Source organism: Oncorhynchus kisutch, linkage group LG5 (genome assembly GCF_002021735.2).
Source record: "Oncorhynchus kisutch isolate 150728-3 linkage group LG5, Okis_V2, whole genome shotgun sequence".
In the NCBI taxonomy this organism is placed as follows: domain Eukaryota; kingdom Metazoa; phylum Chordata; class Actinopteri; order Salmoniformes; family Salmonidae; genus Oncorhynchus; species Oncorhynchus kisutch.
In genome coordinates, this window is record NC_034178.2 from 57,851,117 (window position 1) to 57,872,830 (window position 21,714).

At 45.1% G+C, this 21,714-nt stretch overlaps 2 protein-coding genes across 6 annotated transcripts; both read left to right on the plus strand.

Moving 5' to 3' along the window:
- Positions 1-86: 86 nt before the first annotated feature.
- Positions 87-8,299, plus strand: LOC109891305 (bombesin receptor-activated protein C6orf89 homolog). Of its 3 annotated transcripts, none has more exons than XM_020483737.2 (8): positions 87-394; positions 909-1,230; positions 1,593-1,758; positions 1,871-2,019; positions 2,207-2,355; positions 3,632-3,767; positions 3,882-4,005; positions 5,463-8,299. In XM_020483737.2, the coding sequence occupies exons 2-8, from the start codon at positions 1,042-1,044 to the stop codon at positions 5,543-5,545; spliced, it is 996 nt and encodes a 331-aa protein (XP_020339326.1). In that variant the 5' UTR covers positions 87-394; positions 909-1,041; the 3' UTR covers positions 5,546-8,299. The 3 variants fall into 3 exon arrangements, with proteins under 3 accessions (XP_020339326.1, XP_020339325.1, XP_020339327.1); XM_020483736.2 differs by having other exon boundaries at positions 943-1,230; XM_020483738.2 differs by lacking the exon at positions 87-394 and adding an exon at positions 411-573 and having other exon boundaries at positions 943-1,230.
- A 210-nt stretch (positions 8,300-8,509) lies between these two features.
- On the plus strand, positions 8,510-21,366 carry znf76 (zinc finger protein 76). Of its 3 annotated transcripts, none has more exons than XM_020483739.2 (13): positions 8,510-8,620; positions 11,629-11,728; positions 11,854-11,937; positions 12,049-12,126; positions 12,319-12,509; positions 12,719-12,904; positions 15,016-15,217; positions 17,391-17,570; positions 18,913-19,116; positions 19,219-19,310; positions 19,582-19,743; positions 19,872-19,985; positions 20,072-21,366. In XM_020483739.2, exons 2-13 carry the CDS (start codon positions 11,656-11,658, stop codon positions 20,159-20,161), a joined length of 1,656 nt encoding a protein of 551 aa, XP_020339328.2. In that variant the 5' UTR covers positions 8,510-8,620; positions 11,629-11,655; the 3' UTR covers positions 20,162-21,366. The 3 variants fall into 3 exon arrangements, with proteins under 3 accessions (XP_020339328.2, XP_031681348.1, XP_031681347.1); XM_031825488.1 differs by having other exon boundaries at positions 19,222-19,310; XM_031825487.1 differs by lacking the exon at positions 8,510-8,620 and adding an exon at positions 8,662-10,633.
- The last annotated feature ends 348 nt before the right edge of the window (positions 21,367-21,714 follow it).

Here is a 21,714-nt window from a genome sequence, read left to right on the forward strand (position 1 = left end):
AATCTGCTGTTGACAGTCTCAAGGTGAATCTGTCCAACAGGGAAGTCAAGTGACATCGGTAAATTCTGGTTTCCATTAGTTACCACAGCCACAAAGTCAAATTGTCTATAGGCCTATCATAAAAGTTTATGAAAACAAACATTTAGGTTGGGGTTAGGCATAAGATTTGCAGTGTGATTAAAGTTAAGTTTAAAATATGATTTTAAGAGGATAAATTGTAGAAATTGGCGGAGGTGGTTTATGACTTTAAGGCTGTGGTAACTAGTGACGACCGCAAATTCTCAAACAGCAAGCAAGTGGGAAAGGTTTCTTGGTCGACACGAAGCTAAATATGAACGAGACAATAGATCTGTAAAAAAAAATAAAAAAAATTAAACACATTTTTAAAAAATCGGTGAGTTCAAGATCACTGTTTGAAATATGACGTTTCCTTGATCTTATGAAATCTAGCTAGCTATACCTGTTAAAAGTAGAAAAGCTAAGTTAGGGTCCTAGCCAATTAGCTAGCTAACGTTAGCATTGTTTATTTGTTTACCCCACTGCTGTCGCTGGCACACTCACTGTATGATAAAGGTAAAACGACAACGTTAGAATAACATAAATATATACAATGGTTAGATTGACATCGAGTTGAACTTAGTAACGTTAGATGCGTTCTGTACATTGTGGATTTCTAAGGAAATATTTATCTGCCTGTTTAGCTTCTGTCCAACTTTCTTTTTTTAACCTCTCAATTGTTTGTTGATATTGTTCACACATGCAAATGACTACTTATTGCATACAGTTCACATGGGCCTCTGAATGCATGTGTTGACATTGACACGGTGTCTGTTTTGACCACAGTCCAATGCCATGTTCAGCCAAATAATCAGGATTGTTTGTGTATCTTCTGTCTGGGGCTTTGGAAGTGCTGTCTTTACCAACCTCTTCAACTTCAAACAGGGAAGACAATATGAGTGACGCAGCTGCAACCGGAAGGCTAGAGGCACTGTCCTCCTAAATTAACTGTTGACTGAAATCAGTTGGAGCACATTGTTTGCCATGGGCACCACACTGAGTGAGCCTTGCATCTACGACAAGCTGTCTGAGAGCATCGATATTCTCCGCCAGTCGGGGTATCGCTATGGCATGTCAGAGAGGGAGATCGAGAAGTTTATCAAACAAGTCTTGGAGACCAACGAGCCTCGAAGAGATCCACCACAATTCCCCATCCTTCGAGCCACCATCAAGGTAAGATGCGCACACACACACACTCATGTAAGATCATACACAGGGACTGTCTAAAAGGCACTTGCCCATCGGGAAAGTCAGGAGTATTTTTGGGTTGCCCAAAGATTGATCGCTTGCAGAAAAATCTAAAGTGGCTATTTGCACCTACATGGGAGGAACCAGAAAGAACGGACTGCTAGAATTCTTTGCATTTGGTTTGTTATCAGTAAAACACAATCACCTACCCAATGGGGAAACCACAGAGCAGGCTCATCTTGCATGATTGCTCAGGTCACTTGCCCTGGTCAATAAGGCAACCCTTAATATCAATCCCTGCATTGATGAACCATCCTCTCACTAGTTCCTCTTTTTCCATACTGTAGTTTGTGGTAGCAGTAGGCTTTCTGGTGGTGGTGGTGCTGGCCTTCACCTACCCCCAGACTCGGCCCCAGCTAGGTGTGACGTACACGGGGGGACATAACTGGTCCTCCCCCCTCAGCCACATCAGACTGCTGGCTCTGCCCATTGCCAAGAAATACAACCTGCAAGGTACAGTAAGTCTAAAACACCATTTTAGACACTATTCATAGTTGTTCACTATAGACAATGGGTCTTTGTTCCTAGCCAGTGTGTGTAACAGCAGCTTCTCTCTCTCCTGTAGGTTTCCATGAGTGGTGGAGTGCAGGGGCTCTGCGACAGGGCCTGGTCAACTGTTCTGGCTGTGCTGAGGTGTCCTCTGTGCTGGAGGTCCCTGAGACCCTCAGAGAGTCTGCAGCCATGCGCAGAGGTCCACAGCCTGTGCTGCTCAAGGTACGACCACCACTAACAATAAAGAAAGACTGAAAAACAACAATTTCCCTGAAAGTGAGGGTCAAGTCTGCTCATTGTTTACGGATCCACCACAGAATGATCTTTATTGAGCTAGTTAATTTAGCTAACATCAGCAGTGAATCTTGTCTGCGGCTGTGCCTGACATATGTCCTCTGTCTTTATGTAGGGTGGAGAGTCTCTGTGTCTGCAGAGGCAGCAGCTAGAGGAGCTCTACTCAGCCCACTCCAGCTCCATGAGTATACTACTGGAGGAAGATAACTTACTGTCACATGATGAGGGTTTTCCACAGGGCCCCGCAAACTTTACCCTGCTCTGGTACATTTACATTACATTTGACATTTTAGACATTTAGCAGGGTGGGAAATTAACACCCGCCAAATGCGGGTAGATTTTGGCATTGGCGGGTAAAAATATCACCAGCCACATTGGCGGCTGGTCACACAGCATTTGGGAACATTTTTTAAATATTTATTTTAATTTTATTTTAAACCGAAGCCCAAATGTAGAAGTTGGTCAAATTGACCTGAAAGGCTACTAAAGTGTGGCTTTGTCCTCATGTTTCTTGGCTAGTGGTTTGCTGCAACTGTCTGATACAGAGATTCTGAATCTCATCCCTGACAGACACTGAGTGCTGCCACCAATCAGTCCTTTATGGTAGAGTGTCCAGATGGAAGCCACTCTTCAGTAAAAGGCACATGACAGCCCCCTTGGAGTTTGCCAGGCACCTAAAGGACTCTGACCATGAAAAACAATATTCTCTGGTCTGATGAAACCAAGATTAAACTCTTTGGCCTGAATGCCAAGTGTCATGTCTGGAGGAACCCAGGCACCATGAAGCATGGGGGTGGCAGCATCATGCTGTGGGGATGTTTTTCAGCGGCAGGGACTGGACGACTTGTCAGGATTGAGGGAAAGATGAACGACGCAAAGTACAGAGAGATCCTTGATGAAAACCTACTCCGGACATCCTACTGGGGCAACAGTTCACCTTCTAACAGGACAGCGACCCTAAAAACACAGCCAATACAATGCAGGAGTGGCTTCGGGCAAGTCTCTGAATGTCCTTGAGTGGCCCAGCCAGAGCCCGGACTTGAACTTGATCGAACATCTCTGAAGAGACCTGACAATAGCTGTGCAGCAACCTGACAGAGCTAGAGAGGATCTGCAGAGAAGACTGGGAGAAACTCCCCAAATACAGTTGTGGTGTCATACCCAAGAAGACTCAAGGCTGTAATCACTGCTAAAGGTGCTTCAATAAAGTACCTACTAATGGGTCAAACTACGTATGTAAATGTGATATTTAAAAATTTAAAAAATAAACATGCATTAGCAAAAATTTCAATGAACCTGTTGGCTTTGTTGTTATGGGGTATTGTGTGTAGATTTGAGGGGAATATATATATTTTTAGAATAAGGCTGTAACGTAACAATGTGGGGGGAAAATCAAGGGGTCTGAATACTATTTCTGACTGCACTGTAATGAGCATGACTTGGTCACATTAAAAACTGGTCTCCAAGCAAAGAAAACAAGGACGCATTTCTGTTATTCTCATCTGACTAAATCACCTCTCCCCTGCCCTCCACTCCCTAGGAGGTTTGCATCTGGTGCCAGAGAGAAGGTGTTGAGGTGGCTGTTCCCCAAAGCTGAGCTATGTCCTCTACTGGACAGCGCTGGAACAACACTGCAGCGTTGCCTGGTCACGCATAGTGCCAACTCTCAGAGCAGAGTGAGTCTAACCTCTAACACAGCCCAAATATACAAACATGCATGTTTGTTGTTATGGTGTTTGGTGTGATTCAGCAGCATGTTGGTACAGTGGTATTGTGTGTGTGTGTTTTAGGGGGTGCGTGTGCTGGGCTGGCTGGTGGTAGGAGAAGGGCTACCCACGGTTCGAGTGGTCCCTGTCCACCGCTGTCAAAAACACTGTAGCTCCTTCAACCTCTGGCTGGGACCGGGAGATATGGGTGAGAACACAAACGTACTTACACGTATACTGTGTTAATTTTTTTGTTCATTATTTGAATATGGTGTGTTTGTGCTAGAGGTTGACCGATTAATCGGAATGGCCAATTTAATTAGGGCCGATTTCAAGTTTTCATAACAATCTGCATTTTTGGACACCGACTATGGCCGATTACATTGCACTCCACGAGGAGACTGTGTGGCAGGCTGACTACCTGTTCTGAGAGTGGAGCAAGGAGCCACGGTAAGGTGCTAGCTAGCATTAAACTTACCTTATAAAAAACAATCAATCTTAACATTCACTAGTTAACTACACAATGGTTGATGGTAATACTAGTTTATCTAGCTTGTCCTGCATTGCATATAATCGATACGGTGCCTGTTAATTTATCATTGAATCACAGCCTACTTATTTAACAAAAGTGCATTTGTGAAAAACGCACAATCGTTGTACGAATGTACCTAACCATAAACATCAATGCCTTTCTTAAAATCAATACACAAGTATATATTTTTTAAAGAAATTCACGTTAGCAGGAAATATTATCTAGGGAAATTGTCACTTCTCTTGCGTTCATTGCACACAGAGTCAGGGTATATGCCACAGTTTGGGCCGCCTGGCTCGTTGCGAAGTAATTTGCCAGAATTTTATATAATTATGACATAAGATTGAAGGTTGTGCAATGTAACAGCAATATTTAGACTTATGGATGCCACCCGTTAGATAAAATACGGAACGGTTCTGTATTTCACTGAAAGAATAACCGTTTTGTTTTCGAAATGATAGTGTCCGGCTCATAAGCATTCATTCAAACACTTTCCTGTGTTTGCCAGCAGCTCTTCGCAATGCTTCAACCATTGAGCCGTTTATGACTTCAAGCCTATCAACTCCCAAGATTATGCTGGCAATACTAAAGTACCTATTAGAACATCCAATAGTCAAAGGTATATGAAATACAAATGGTATAGAGAGAGAGTCCTATAATAACTACAACCTAAAACTTCTTACCTGGGAATATTGAAGACTCATGTTAAAAGGAACCACCAGCTTTCATATGTTCTGAGCAAGGAACTTAAACGTTAGCTTTTTTACATGGCACGTGTTGCACTTTACTTTCATCTCCAACACTTTGTTTTTGCATTATTAAACCAAATTGAACATGTTTCATTATTTATTTGAGAATAAATTGATTTTATTGATGTATTATATTAAGTTAAAATAAGTGTTCATTGGTCATTCAGTATTGTTGTAATTGTCATTATTCTAGATGTATATACATTTTAAAAAACGGCTGATTTAATTGGTATCTGCTTTATTTGGTCCTCCAATAATCAGTATCGGCATCGAAAAATCATAATCGGTCGACCTCTAGTTTGTGCTAGGCTGTAACAAAATCCTTATTTTATAGACCTATACAAGTTTGCATTGAGTTTGACCTTTGTGCTTTGACCCTGCCAGTATATGCTGACCCGCGCTACTGGCAGATGGAGCTGTTCCCCGGCCGAGACCAGAACATTGTTTGTGACGGTTCCACTTTCTGAGGGAGGAGAGGAAAAACTGAACGAGACAGAATGGGAGTAAAGGGGAGGAGGATGGAGGGTTTGGACTTGCCATCCAGAACTCTTAAACCCTCACTCCAGTCCAGACTTCTTACCGGCTGAGAATATATCACTTCCTGTGATTGGACCTTTTAACTGTCCCTTGTAGGCTTGTCCCACCCTCCTCTCTAGGTCTAGAAAAGTAGACTTTCCACAGGCACAAAAGAGACTGAAGAGTTTCCCCTAATACTACACGCATCCCTAGCCCCTACTGTTCTCTTGCCTAATACCAAACCAATCCCTAAACCTCACCCCTCTCTGGCCTAATATCAAACTCATCTCTAGCCCCTACCTGTGCCTCTTCATTGATATCCCTTCACAGATCTGCGGCAACTGGATGATTATAAGCAGGGAGGGAACACACTCGGGCTGGGAGATGTGTGTTGGTGAGGAAGAGGCTGGAACGTTCTCCCATTCAGCCCAAAGAAGAGAAATGGAGAGGGTGACTGATCTAATTTTTGGAACATCAGAAGGCCTTTGCTCCTATGCTGTGTTCAGTTGGAATGTTCAAGATTATTTCGGTTATGTATTTTTTTGCGATCAAATCACATCCAGAATTGGACAGTTTTGCAGTACTGCCCTTCCTCATCTACTCACTTATGAACTGGTCTGTATTCATCTAAATTCAACATGTCGCTGCTAGTGTAACAATAACAGTTGGTTAGGAGGATGTGTAAAATTGATTTCTACATTTAAGGTGAATTGCTTTTGATAACAAAGTGCAGAAATTGTATTTAATATATAGTTGACGGTAAGTGCTTTTGCCATAATTTTAAATGCTGTATGTTAATGTTCTTTTCACGGATTGTTTTTGTTTTGTCTCTGCTTTTTCCCCCTGTCGTCCATTCGCCCATGTAAGCACTTTAGCTATCCGGAACGTGTTGACAATGTCCGTGTTGATGTTGTGTCACACTGTCGCCGTTCTGAGAATTGATCCTGTTCTATTGCCGAACATAATATTTATACAGTTTTAATCTCTCAGAATTCACAATTTTACACAATGTCAAGTTATGGCCATATTGTTAAGTTATACATTGTCACCGTTTTAAGTAAATCTGTTTTTAGACTTGTCACTTTGGTTTTCTCAATGCATCAATAACAATGTGATTATGTACTGGTAATTGCCAAAATAAAGGAAACTCTTGAGTAAATGAGGGATACAAAGTATATTGAAAGCAGATGTGGTTCCTGAGTTAATTAAATAACATCCCATCATGCTTAGCGTCATGTATAAAAATGCCCAGTTGCCCATTATCTACCACGGCTAGAAGACGAGATGTCAGTGACTTTGAAAGAAGGGTCTCAAAGGAGCATAGGGGGGTTTAAGTGGTGTGTCACCAGATCTCAACTCAATTGAATACATGGGAGATTCTGGAACAGCACCTGAGACAGCGTTTTTCTCCAACAAAACAGCAAATTATGGAATTTCTCGTGGCAGAATGGTGCCTCCAATAGAGGTCCAGACACTTGTTGAATTTATGCCAAGGCTCATTGAAGCTGTTCTGGTGGCTCAACACCATATTAAGACACTATGTTGGTGTTTCCTTTATTTGAGCAGGTACCTGTGTATTTTCAAGGGAATTCTGTTATCAGAGCTGCTTTTATTATTTTGTCATGTTCAAATGATGTCCATGTATTGAAGCCTAAACTATTAACAGTGGTTATTACGGTTAGACTTCATGACTGGGGATGTATTGGCATGTACGACTGCCATATTGTGTATATACATACTGTGAATGCAACTGTTCTTTGGTAGTACACATATCCAATTCCCTTTGTATGAACTCGGAGGATAGTGCCAAAAATGTCCTTATTTGAGTCAGTTTTCTGGGTGGATAACCCAGTCTGAAACCCAGTTGGGTGGTGTTTGATCTCTTTACTCGAAGCCCAGTTGGGTGGGTGAGATCTTTATCATTGTCTTTGCTGCTCAAAGTATATTTGTGGTTCAAGGCCCTCAGCTTTCACCAACCGCTATCATCTCCTTCCTGATCCTGAAACATTTGCCTTGAGTTCAAGCTTGCCTTTTTCTTATCACGCCTTACTTACAGTATGTTAAATTATTTTGTTTTTTTTCTGTTAGCAAGGTTAAGACTACTACTAATGTTGTCCTTCAAGCAGCACTGGATACTTTGATGAAAACAGGGTAATGTATGTCGCTGGCTTTAAAGCTGCAATATTTAACTTTCTGGGCCACCTGACCAAATTCACATAGAAATGTGAGTTATATATCTGTCATTCTCATTGAAAGCAAGTCTTGGTAGTAGAGCTGTTATGTGCCGGATTTCTATTCTTCCCATTCTTACATTTTGTTTGTGTGCCTTTTACTTTCAGTTTGTACACCAGCTGAAAATACAATTAAGACAATTCAACTTGTTTAAATTGGCTTTGAATAATAGCTTTGTGTGATCAAATTGCAATGTGAGTCAAGGTTTACACACACAACCAAAACAAGTGTCTGTGTGTGTGTGTGTGTGTGTGTGTGTGTGTGTGTGTGTGTGTGTAATAGGTGTCATGGAAATCCACACTGATTTGACCATTGTATTTTCAGATATCCCTTGAAAAAATGAGACCTTATAAAATGTGCAATAATCTGTGTTGGATCGTAATCAGAGAGCATTATATCAAATAGTTTGATTTTCTGCACTCTTGTCAGATGCTGAATGTTTATATGTTTATAAATAAATGTTTTCTGCTCTACTGTGTGCTGTGTTGCTTTTTTTCTTACTTTTTGAGATTGACAAAAAGTAAGTACTTTCAGGGCTTTTTCCTATGTGGCTACTGCTACATATTTTCAAGAAGTAAATGTTCACCTTTTACATATCTGAACAGCCTGCAGAAATTGCTGATCCTAAAAAGTGTCTATAACCAGTCCTACGCACCCCGGGAAAAACACCTTTGAGGTCAGTACGACAAAACTGACCCTAGATAAATCTGGTGACTGGTGGTGTAATGATCCAACTCGTTTTCATACCATTCAGGTTCCCGGGTGCTTCTGTGGTGCATGGCGGTCTGCTGGAGGTGAGTATCCCAGTTTGCGCTGCAACTTGTCAAACCGAGGGAGAGATGGGATATAAAAATGGGGGATATGGAGGGGAAAATAAAGAGCTTGTGATTTTCTGGATTTCTTTAGCGTTTGAGAAGAAATATCAAGAAATAGAAAACGCTTTGTTAGGGATCGATTATCGGCGTTACCGATGGGAGTAACCCGGTTGCGTTGCAAATGTCTGATTCAAGCGCAAACGTGTTGTAGTGAATGAGGCCTGGTTGTATTTCTACTGCCGTGCGCCTTAGCTAGTTAGTCACGTCAAAAAAACATATTGTAAACGTAGTCAAAGTTGTGGCGCTAGCTATTTACTATTAGGTTCATTTATGGTGTTATGTGACTTAGTTGGCGAAGAAAATGTGTTTGTTGAAGTTAAAGCTAGCCATAGCACCAATAGCCAGTCAGCTAACTTTACCGTTCAGTGTAATGGCGACGTTAGCTTACTAGATGCCTAGCTGTCACTCGACCTCTAGCCTGTTGGTTAAGCCGTTAACTTAGCTTGCCATTTGAAATGGACTATGAGTCCACATTTCTTCTTGACTAATTAACTATAGGATTCATGGCATATTGTTATACTATATTCCCAGTAATTATTGACTCGGATGAAAGCTAACGTTAGCTGTGTGGTCTGCTCAGAGTGGAGTTAGGTCCGCTACAGTAACCAGCTGTAGAATAATGAATTCAACAATTCACGAACCTCTCTCATTACCAACAAAGAACCCATCTAAACCGGTACAGTGACAATTAGCTCTAGTGTAGATCCCTGTAGTATATACTGAGTGTACTTGTTAGATATTACTGCACTGTCGGGGCTAGAAACAAAAGCATTTCGCTACACCCGCAATAACATATGTTAAACACGTATGTGATTTGAGTGTAGAAAAAAAATAGTAATGCCTTCCAAATACTGAGTTGCACCCCACTTTGCCCTCAGAACAGCCTCAATTCGTCAGGGCATGGACTCGGGCATGGACTCAACAAGGTGTCGAAAGCGTTCCACAGGGATGCTGGCCCATGTTGACTCCAATGCTTCCCAAAATTGGCTGGATGTGCTTTGGCAGGTAGACCATTCTTGATAAACACAAACTGTTGAGTGTGGAAAACCCAGCAGCATTGCAGTTATTGACACCCTGTTCAAAGACACGTCAATATTTTGCTCCTGAGTGGTGCAGCCATCTAAGGCAGTGCATCTCAGTGTTAGGTGCTTCACTACAGACACTGTGGTTCGAATCCAGGCAGTATCACAACCGGCTGTGATTGAGAGTCCCATAGGGCTGCGCACAATTGGCCCAGCGTCGTTCGGGTTTGGCCAGTGTAGGCCGTCATTGTAAATAAGAATTTGTTCTTAACTGACATGCCCAGTTAAATAAAGGTTCACCCTCTGAATGGCACACATAATACACAACCGGTCTCAAGTCTTTAAACTTTAACCTGTCTCCTCCCCTTCATCTACACTGATTTTAAGTGTCATCAATGAGGGATCATAGCTTTTCCCTGAATTCACCTGGTCAGCCTGTCATGGAAAGAGCCCGTGTTCCTAATGTTTTGCACGATCGGTGTACACTAATACAGCAAATGTATGTGGACACCTGCTCGTCGAACATCTCATTCCAAAATTACGGGCATTAATATGGAGTTTGTTGCTATAACACAAGGCTTTCCACTAGATATTGGAGCATTTAAAAAATATATATATATTTATTTAACTAGGCAAGTCAGTTAAGAAAAAAATCTTATTTTCAATGATGGCCTAGGAACAGGGTTAACTGCCTTGTTCAGGGGCAGAACAACAGAGAGAGAGACAATAGTTGAACAGTTTTGAACAAATTGATTTCTTCCAAAATGAAGAAGCACTTTCAGTTTCTCTTACTTAGCTAGCAAATGCAGCTAGCTAGTGTAGCCTACTGAAACACCCTGCTCAGAGGGGTGCTATGTTGGCTAGCTGGCTATGACTTTCCAACACAACACTGGAACTCTTCCAACTCAAGGTAAGCTTTTGGTGTTACTAATTTATTGCCACTGGGGCCTACCTGTGTAACTGCTTACTGACTGTACGCGAACGTTACTGCATGATTGTAGCGGGTTTACTAACACGTTAGTTCTATTAGCTATGCTGACTATGACATTACTTTAGCTAATATGGTGACAACGATGTACAGTAGCTGTGTAGCGGTTTGGCTTGGAAAGGTTTTTTCAACTGGTCACATACAGCTGATGTGTTGTGCATTAAAGTCCAGAAGGGACGAGAAAGGAATACAACGTGGCTGCTATGAAAGTGTACTCTGTTTACGTGTGATCAGGGGTGTATTTGTTCCTCCGATTCTGTTGAAAAACTATTCTTAACCGGAACAAAATGGGGATAAACATACCTGAATTTGTCAAATAGAAACTCTCGTTTGCAACTCTTGGATGATAATGATTACACCCTATACCAGCTAGATGCAGGCAAGAGTGTGTCTCTTGACCTGTGTCTACCTAAACGTTCAATAATAGCACAGGACAACCGGATGGCCATAAACCCTTGTAGAAACTTGATCATAAGCAGATAGCTATGTCCATTGACAGTAAAATAAGTCCCCACCCCCCACCCATAGACTCATCTTCAACCTATCCTAGGTGCATACACATAATACAAGTATTATAATATGCCATATTCACTGGTTGAGTGTCTAGGCCAGCCACATTTTGGGAACGCATCACTCACCTCCCTTTCTCTTCATTGAGGTGTCAAGCTACCACACAACCCCTAGGTCATCATCACTGCATTGAGGTCACATCAGCTGACCCAAGGAATATAACCTTGCTACAGAGCAAGATGTTAGGACAGTAGCTACATAATAAACAACACAATGCAGCAGTACACAGGATTGCTGGGGATCCTCCATAGTGTGTGTGTAGTAGGAGAGTGTCAGCTCATAGCAACTGCCTGTCTCTGCAGTGGAGTTTCAGTAGCTATGTGTCTCTGACTCTCTCTTATTGTCAGAAAGAGCATCTGTAGCTGAGCAGAAGGATGGAGAGTTTGGGATTGCAGGCTGTTGCCCTCAGTGATGGCTCCACAGCCTACATTGAACAAGCCATCAAAGGTGACAAACTCACACATTCACACACTGCAAAAAAATTATGAAATGCACAACTCAAAGCTAACATTTACATGTCCACCAGTATGAGTATGTATGACTGCCACTGATATATATACTGATTTCATCAGATGGCAACCTAGTGGAAGGCGATACTATTCAGTTGGAGGATGGTACTACAGCCTACATTCAGCAGGTTACTGTACAGCAGAAAGGTCAGTGTACACCCTCAGAACAACATGTCTGCCGGAGGGTTTGTGAATAACCTTTTGTGTGTTCTGTGAGCTCATACCTCTCCTGATGCTGTTTTCCTGCCGTCTCCCCAGAGCCGCTGCCCTTTGAGGATGGCCAGGCAGTGCAGCTGGAGGACGGGACCACGGCATACATCCACCACACACCCAAAGGTATATTAGCATCTAACCAGATGCTGTATTCACCACTCTAGGAAAGGTTGGCTTGTTGAAGCAATTGGGTGGTCATCATCTTGTTTTATCATTATCCAGCCACACATCAGTTATTATTACTTCTGCAAAGGATGGAAGGGAAGTCATCTCAAACATTTTCAAAGAGGACCATCTAACCTCTAACCCCTGCAGACGGGTATGATCCCAGTGCGGTGGAGGCGGTGCAGCTGGAGGATGGCAGCACGGCGTACATCCACCACCCCTCGGGCCTGCAGACTGGCAGCACCATCCTGACTTTGCAGCCAGGGGGTGGCCTGGAGGAGCTAGCTACAGATGACACTGTGGACACAGACACCATCACCACCCTGGAGAACTACGCCAAGGTCTCGCTCTTTTCCTGCTGTTGTATCACTCATGTGTTCTGTCACTCACGGTTTCCTGTCAATTATTTTTTGCTTATTTTTCTTGAATGCGCAGTTCCCCCCCATGTGTCTTTCTCTCTCTCACAGATACTATGCAGTTCTACTTCTGGTGGAATAAGTCATGTTGTACTTTTAATCAATATAATGCTCTCAAACTCTGTTCTCCCCAGATGACGGGGTCTGAGGTGGAGGTGGATGAGACCATGAGCAGTACCAATGGACTGCAGGACATAGAGCCTATTGTACAGGTGATGGGGTCGTGGGGTTCCCCTAAGGGTCAGCAGACGGCTGAGAAGACATTCCGCTGTGACTACGAGGGCTGTGGACGTCTCTACACCACAGCACACCACCTCAAGGTATCACACACACACACTGACCCTCTGACCACAGTACCCCACCTTAAGATACCACACACATACACCCTCTACAGCACACACTGACCCTCGGACCACAGTACCCCACCTTAAGATACCACACACACACACCCTCTACAGCACACACTGACCCTCGGACCACAGTACCCCACCTTAAGATACCACACACACACACACCCTCTACAGCACACACTGACCCTCGGACCACAGTACCCCACCTTAAGATACCACACACACACACACACCCTCTACAGCACACACTGACCCTCGGACCACAGTACCCCACCTTAAGATACCACACACACACACCCTCTACAGCACACACTGACCCTCGGACCACAGTACCCCACCTTAAGATACCACACACACACCCTCTACAGCACACACTGACCCTCGGACCGCAGTACCCCACCTTAAGATACCACACACATACACCCTCTACAGCACACACTGACCCTCGGACCACAGTATCCCACCTTAAGATACCACACACACACCCTCTACAGCACACACTGACCCTCGGACCACAGTACCCCACCTTAAGATACCACACACATACAGTGGCAAGAAAAAGTATGTGAAGCCTTTGGAAATACCTGGATTTCTGCATAAACTGGTCATAAAATTTGATCTGATCTTTGTCTAGGTCACAACAATAGACAAACACAGTCTGCTTAAACTAATAACACTCACACAATTATCTTTATTGAACACACTGTGAATATTCACAGTGCAAAATCCTTTGGCAGCAATAACCTCAACCAAACGTTTTCTGGAGTTGCGGATCAGACCTACACAGCGGTCAGGAGGAATTTTGGACTATTCCTCTGTACAAAACTGTTTCAGTTCAGCAATATTATTGTGATGTCTGGTGTGAACTGCTCTCTTGAGGTCATGCCACAGCATCTCAATCGGGTTGAGGTCAGGACTCTGACTGGGCCACTCTAGAAGGTGTATTTTCTTCTGTTGAACCCATTCTGTTGTTGATTTACTTCTGTGTTTTGGGTCGTTGTCCTATTGCATCACCCAACTTGTCTTGAGCTTCAATTGGCGGACAGAAAGCCTAACATTCTCCTGCAAAATGTCTTGATAAACTTGGAAATTCATGGACAGAAAAAGGATGGCAAGCTGTCCAAGCCCTGAGGCAGCAAAGCAGCCCCAAACCATGATGCTCCCTCCACCATACTTTACAGTTGGGATGAGATGTTGGTGTGCTGTGCCTTTTTTTTTCTCCACACAGAGTGTTGTATGTTCTTTCCAAACAACTCAGCTGTAGTTTCATCTCCCCACAGAATATTTTTGCCAGAAGCGCTGTGGAACATCCAGGTGCACTTTTGCAAACTTCAGATGTGCAGCAATTTTTTTTAGACAGCAGTTGCTTCTTCTGTAGTGTCCTCCCATGAACACCATTCTTGTTTAATGTTTTCCGTATCGTGGACTCATCAACAAGGATGTTATCATGTTCCAGAGAAGTCTTTAGCTGACATTCTAGGATTTTTCTTAACCTCATTGAGCATTCTGCGCTGTGTTCTTGCAGTCATCTTTTTAGGACGGCCACTCCTAGGGAGAGTAGCAACAGTGCTGAACTTTCTCAATTTTTTTGTCTTACTGTGGACTGATGACCATCAAGGCTTTCAGAGATACTTTTGTAACCCTTTCCAGCTTTATGCAAGGCAACAATTCTTAATGGTTCACATCAGGCAATGCTTCTTGTGAATAGCAAACTCAAATTTTGAGTTTTTTTTATAGGGCAAAGCAGCTCTAACCAACATCTCCAATCTCGTCTCATTGATTTGACTCCAGGTTAGCTGACTCCTGACTCCAATTAGCTTTTGGAGAAGTCATTAGCCTAGGGGTTCATATACTTTTTCCAACCTACACTGTAAATGTTTAAATTATGTATTTAATATAGACAAGACAAATACAATAATTTGTGTGTTAGTTTAAGCAGACTGTTTGTCTGTTGTGACCATTTTATGTAGAAATCCAGGTAGTTTCTAAGGGTTCACATACTTTTTCTTGCCACTGTACACACATTTGTTCCCACTTGAGAAGATATTCATGTGACATTAACGTTGACCCTGTCTTGTCAGGTGCATGAGAGGGCTCACACAGGTGTCCGGCCATACAGGTGTGATGTGTTGACGTGTGGAAAGGCGTTCGCTACAGGTTACGGCCTGAAGAGTCACCTACGGACACACACTGGAGAGAAACCATACAAGTGTCCTGAAGACATGTGCTTCAAGGCCTTCAAAACCTCCGGAGACCTCCAGAAGCATGTCCGCACACACACAGGTAGTAGTCCGCACACACACAGGTAGTAGTCCGCACACACACAGGTAGTAGTCCGCACACACACAGGTAGTAGTCCGCACACACACAGGTAGTAGTCCGCACACACACAGGTAGTAGTCCGCACACACACAGGTAGTAGTCCGCACACACAGGTAGTAGGACACGCGCACACACAGGTAGTAGTCCGCGCACACACAGGTAGTAGGGCGCGTGCGCGCACACAGGTAGTAGTCCGCACACACAGGTAGTAGGACACGCGCACACACAGGTAGTATGACACGCGCACACACAGGTAGCAGGACACGCGCACACACAGGTAGTAGTCCGCGCGCACACACAGGTAGTAGTCCGCGCACACACAGGTAGTAGTCCGCGCGCACACACAGGTAGTAGTCCGCGCGCACACACAGGTAGTAGTCCGCGCGCACACACAGGTAGTAGTCCGCGCGCACACACAGGTAGTAGTCCGCGCACACACAGGTAGTAGTCCGCGCACACACAGGTAGTAGGACACGCGCACACACAGGTAGTAGTCCGCGCACACACAGGTAGTAGTCTGCGCACACACAGGTAGTAGTCTGCGCACACACAGGTAGTAGTCCGCGCACACACAGGTAGTAGTCCGCACACACAGGTAGTAGTCCGCGCACACACAGGTAGTAGTCCGCGCACACACAGGTAGTAGTCCGCACACACAGGTAGTAGTCCGCGCACACACAGGTAGTAGTCCGCGCACACAGGTAGTAGTCCGCGCACACACAGGTAGTAGTCCGCGCACACAGGTAGTAGTCCGCGCACACACAGGTAGTAGTCCGCGCACACAGGTAGTAGTCCGCGCACACAGGTAGTAGTCCGCACACACAGGTAGTAGGACACGCGCACACACAGGTAGTAGGACACGCGCACACACAGGTAGTAGGACACGCGCACACACAGGTAGTAGGACACGCGCACACACAGGTAGTAGGACCCGCGCACACACAGGTAGTAGGACCCGCGCACACACAGGTAGTAGGACCCGCGCACACACAGGTAGTAGTCCGCGCGCGCACACAGGTAGTAGGGCGGCTAGCGCGCACACAGGTAGTAGGGCGCGCGCGCGCACACAGGTAGTAGGGCGCGCGCGCGCACACAGGTAGTAGGGCGCGCGCGCGCACACAGGTAGTAGGGCGCGCGCGCACACAGGTAGTAGGGCGCGCGCGCGCACACAGGTAGTAGGGCGCGCGCGCGCACACAGGTGGTAGGGCGCGCGCGCGCACACAGGTAGTAGGGCGCGCGCGCACACAGGTAGTAGGGCGCGCGCGCGCACACACAGGTAGTAGGGCGCGCGCGCGCACACAGGTAGTAGGGCGCGCGCGCGCACACAGGTAGTAGGGCGCGCGCGCACACAGGTAGTAGGGCGCGCGCGCGCACACAGGTAGTAGGGCGCGCGCGCGCACACAGGTGGTAGGGCGCGCGCGCGCGCACACAGGTGGTAGGGCGCGCGCGCGCACACAGGTGGTAGGGCGCGCGCGCGCACACAGGTGGTAGGGCGCGCGCGCGCACACAGGTGGTAGGGCGCGCGCGCGCACACAGGTGGTAGGGCGCGCGCGCGCACACAGGTGGTAGGCGACGCGGACAGGTGGTAGGGCCCGCGCGCGCGCACACAGGTAGTAGGGCGCGCGCACACAGGTGGTAGGCGACGCGGACAGGGACAGGTGGTAGGCGACGCGGACAGGTGGTAGGGCGCGCGCACACAGGTAGTAGGCGACGCGGACAGGTGGTAGGCGACGCGGACAGGTGGTAGGCGACGCGGACAGGTGGTAGGCGACGCGGACAGGGACAGGAGGTAGGCGACGCGGACAGGGACAGGTGGTAGGACAGGGACAGGTAGTAGGCGACACGGACAGGTGTTTTGGGGACACAGACAGGTGGTAGGCGACGCGGACAGGGACAGGTGGTAGCGACGCGGACAGGGACAGGTAGTAGGACAGGGACAGGTAGTAGGACACGGACAGGGACAGGTAGTAGGACAGGGACAGGTAGTAGGACGCGGACAGGGACAGGTAGTAGGACGCGGACAGGTGTCCGTAGGTGTAGGTGTTCTTTCCCCATATCTAATATCCCCCTCGTCTCCCTCTTGTCTTTCATTCCTTCTCTCCATATCTTCCCCTGACACTTCTCCTTCTGTCAGGTGAGAAGCCGTTTAAGTGTCCGTTTGAAGGTTGTGGTCGTTCCTTCACCACCTCTAACATCAGGAAAGTCCACATCAGAACACACACAGGAGAACGCCCCTACATGTGCCCTGAACCATCCTGTGGACGAGGCTTTGCCAGTGCTACCAACTACAAGAACCACATGAGAATACACACAGGTAAGACACACACTACTTAAATTATATGAGAATACACACAGGTAAGACACACACACTACTTAAATCATGAGAATACACACAGGTAAGACACACACTACTTAAATCATATGAGAGTACACACAGGTAAGACACACACTACTTAAATCATGAGAATACACACAGGTAAGACACACACTACTTAAATCATGAGAATACACACAGGTAAGACACACACTACTTAAATCATATGAGAATACACACAGGTAAGACACACACACACTACTTAAATCATGAGAATACACACAGGTAAGACACACACACTACTTAAATCATATGAGAATACACACAGGTAAGACACACACACACTACTTAAATCATATGAGAATACACACAGGTAAGACACACACTACTTAAATCATATGAGAGTACACACAGGTAAGACACACACACTACTTAAATCATATGAGAATACACACAGGTAAGACACACACTACTTAAATCATGAGAATACACACAGGTAAGACACACACTACTTAAATCATGAGAATACACACAGGTAAGACACACACTACTTAAATCATGAGAATACACACAGGTAAGACACACACACTACTTAAATCATGAGAATACACACAGGTAAGACACACACACTACTTAAATCATATGAGAATACACACAGGTAAGACACACACTACTTAAATCATGAGAATACACACAGGTAAGACACACACTACTTAAATCATGAGAATACACACAGGTAAGACACACACTACTTAAATCATATGAGAATACACACAGGTAAGACACACACTACTTAAATCATATGAGAGTACACACAGGTAAGACACACACACTACTTAAATCATATGAGAGTACACACAGGTGAGAGGTTACATTACTGCTTTGTTAGATACTTAAGCAATAAGGCTCGAGGAGGTGTGGTATATGGCCAATATACCACGGCTAAGGGCTGTTCTTATGCTCCACGCAACGCAGAGTCCCTGGATACAGCATATACCACAAACCCCCGAGGTGCCTTACTGCTATTATAAACTGGTTACCAACGTAATTAGAGCAGTAGAAATACATGTTTTGTCATTCCCGTGGTGTACGGTCTGATATACCACAGCTGTCAGCCAATCAGCATTCAGGGCTCGAACCACCCAGTTAAAATTGACAAAGTACTCCTCTCTCTCTCTCTCTCTCTCTCTCTCTCTCTCTCTCTCTCTCTCTCTCTCTCGCTCTCTCGCTCTCTCGCTCTCTCTCTCGCTCTCTCGCTCTCTCTCGCTCTCTCGCTCTCTCTCGCTCTCTCTCGCTCTCTCTCGCTCTCTCGCTCTCTCTCTCGCTCTCTCGCTCTCTCTAGGGGAGAAGCCCTACCTGTGTACAGTCCCTGGTTGTGGGAAGCGATTTACAGAGTACTCCAGCCTGTACAAGCACCATGTGGTTCACACACACTGCAAACCTTACACCTGCAACCACTGTGGCAAAACTTACAGACAGACCTCCACGCTGGCCATGCACAAACGCACCACGCACGGAGACTTTGAGGCCACAGAGGACGGGGAAGGTATGAACACACACACACACACTCCTGTAACAAACACCAGCTGAGGACAGAAGGTCTGAACAGTATTCATGAATTAATTGGCTGCCTCTGTCTCTGTTGCAGAAGCGGTGGATGACCAATCACAGGCCTCCTTCCTGGAGGGGGCGGAGCAGAAAGAGGATGGGTCGGATTCCCAGGTTATCATTGGTTCTCAGGTAGTTAATAATTTCCTATCTAGTAATTCAGCTTGTGTGATATAGATAGAAAATAGCATAAGCTCTCAGCTGTCCCACCAAAGACTTGTGGATGCAGTCAACTCCTGAAACATGCAATAGTTTTCCATTCCCATTCATTTGATTGCAGCATGCTTCGGTTTAGCACATGCTGTCAAGACAACCTCAAGCTGTTGCATTTATCAGAGCTTTACTGTATTATAAAAAACGGTTGGTTCTCTGTCCTTCAGTTTGATTGGTTCTGTTCTGGCAGGTGGGTCTGTCGACAGAGGACCTACAGGCACTCAGCACGGCCATCACCATGGTAACGCAGGACGGCACAACCATTTCCCTGCCGACCCACCAGACAGACATGGCCGCCATGGGACACCACCACATCACCATGGTTACAGGGGAGGGCAAGGAGCTGCAGCCGGTATGTTGCACACACATCTTAGCCCACACTAAGCTATCTGTGTGAATCAGTATTTGCTCTTGCATGTCAATGTTTGTCCTGTAAAGTGGATCATCATGTTATTGGTGGTTTGTCTTTTTCCTCTCCAGGTTGCCATAGTGACATCGGAGGGTATTATGACAGGCGGCTTGCAGGGCTCCGGCCCTCACTACCAGCAGGTCGCACTGCTGGCCACGGCTAATGGCACCCAGATTGCTGTTCAGGTCAGTATAGAGTACACACACCAAGATTAACAACCTGTAAGTGACACTGAGCATTACACTGATTTGTTAATTGTGTGTGTGTGTAGCTGGAGGAGCAGCAGACGTTGGAGGAGGCCATCAGCATGGCGACAGCTGCCATCCAGCAGGGAGGGCTGGTTCAGGACGAGGACACATGAGAGGGGATCTGCTGAGACACACCTACCTCCCCCAAACAGAGCATCTTTCCCTGGGTACGACACGGTACCTGCTTAGCGCCAACCAGCTCCACAGCACTCCTGGAGCCCTGTCTCCTGCAACAGGCACAGAGTGAGCAGAACTCCTATCTCGGAACCAATCAGAGAGACTCCGAGAAGCTGTTGTCATGGAGACTGGCTTTAGAATGTTCAGATGTGAACATGAGCAGATTGATCTTTCTTTGTTTGTTTTAGCCACAATACAATAGCATACTCATCCATACTCATCCTGCTGCTTCTGAGAAGCAGCACCTGCACTAAAGCTAGCTCCAGTTCGATTTTACCTCTAGTCTTCATAATCATGATACAATAAAGGATAAAAGCGTCTGCTAAATGGCATATCATGATACAATAATGGATAAAAGCGTCTGCTAAATGGCATATCATGATACAATAATGGATAAAAGCGTCTGCTAAATGGCATATCATGATACAATAATGGATAAAAGCGTCTGCTAAATGGCATATCATGATACAATAATGGATAAAAGCGTCTGCTAAATGGCATATCATGATACAATAATGGATAAAAGCGTCTGCTAAATGGCATATCGTGATACAAGAACGGATAAAAGTGTCTGCTAAATGGGCATATCGTGATACAAGAACGGATAAAAGTGTCTGCTAAATGGGCATATCGTGATACAAGAACGGATAAAAGTGTCTGCTAAATTGGCATATCGTGATACAAGAACGGATAAAAGTGTCTGCTAAATTGGCATATCGTGATACAAGAACGGATAAAAGTGTCTGCTAAATTGGCATATCGTGATACAAGAACGGATAAAAGTGTCTGCTAAATTGGCATATCGTGATACAAGAACGTTTGTTTTGGTTTTATATTTGTCTGATTGCAGTGAGTTTTCCAGTACTGTGTACTTCTGCGTCTACTCTGAAGTTTTGGTTTGAAGAGTGCTCTTAAACAGATGGATTCTTTCTACTGAAACACTTGTGAAACTGTTCAGAGGTAGACTGTCTGTCTGAGGAGCTAAAAGTTGGCCTTGTCTACGTCATTGAAGAAATGAACTGCAAAACTACAGAGCCCAAAATCAGCGGTGTCAAGCTGCAACGTGTATCTGGATCTATGCTGACATTGCCGAGGTGTACATTTGTCAATAAATAGCTTTACCTTTGCTGTGTGTCTCTCACAATGCTTTTCTGGCTGATATTATTTCTGATTGTCTTTTCACCACCAGAGGGCAGACTCACACCTAAAATACCCCTCAACCAAGAAAATGTTTTTGAGAAAGACCTGTCAGCTATGGTGTTTTCCTTCTTTCAGAAAGATTAGCTTCTTGTCTTTGATTAAGTCTCTCCTATGAGATGTTTTGTTCACGGCATAATGTGCATGTTTAAAAGTTATTTTTTAACAAGACAAAGACAGTAACACCATAAAACGTCACTGTACAAACAGTGCATCTTCATATAATAATAGATCAAGGAAACAGGAGAGACAGATGAGTCTTCAATGATAATTCACTCATTCATGCATGTTT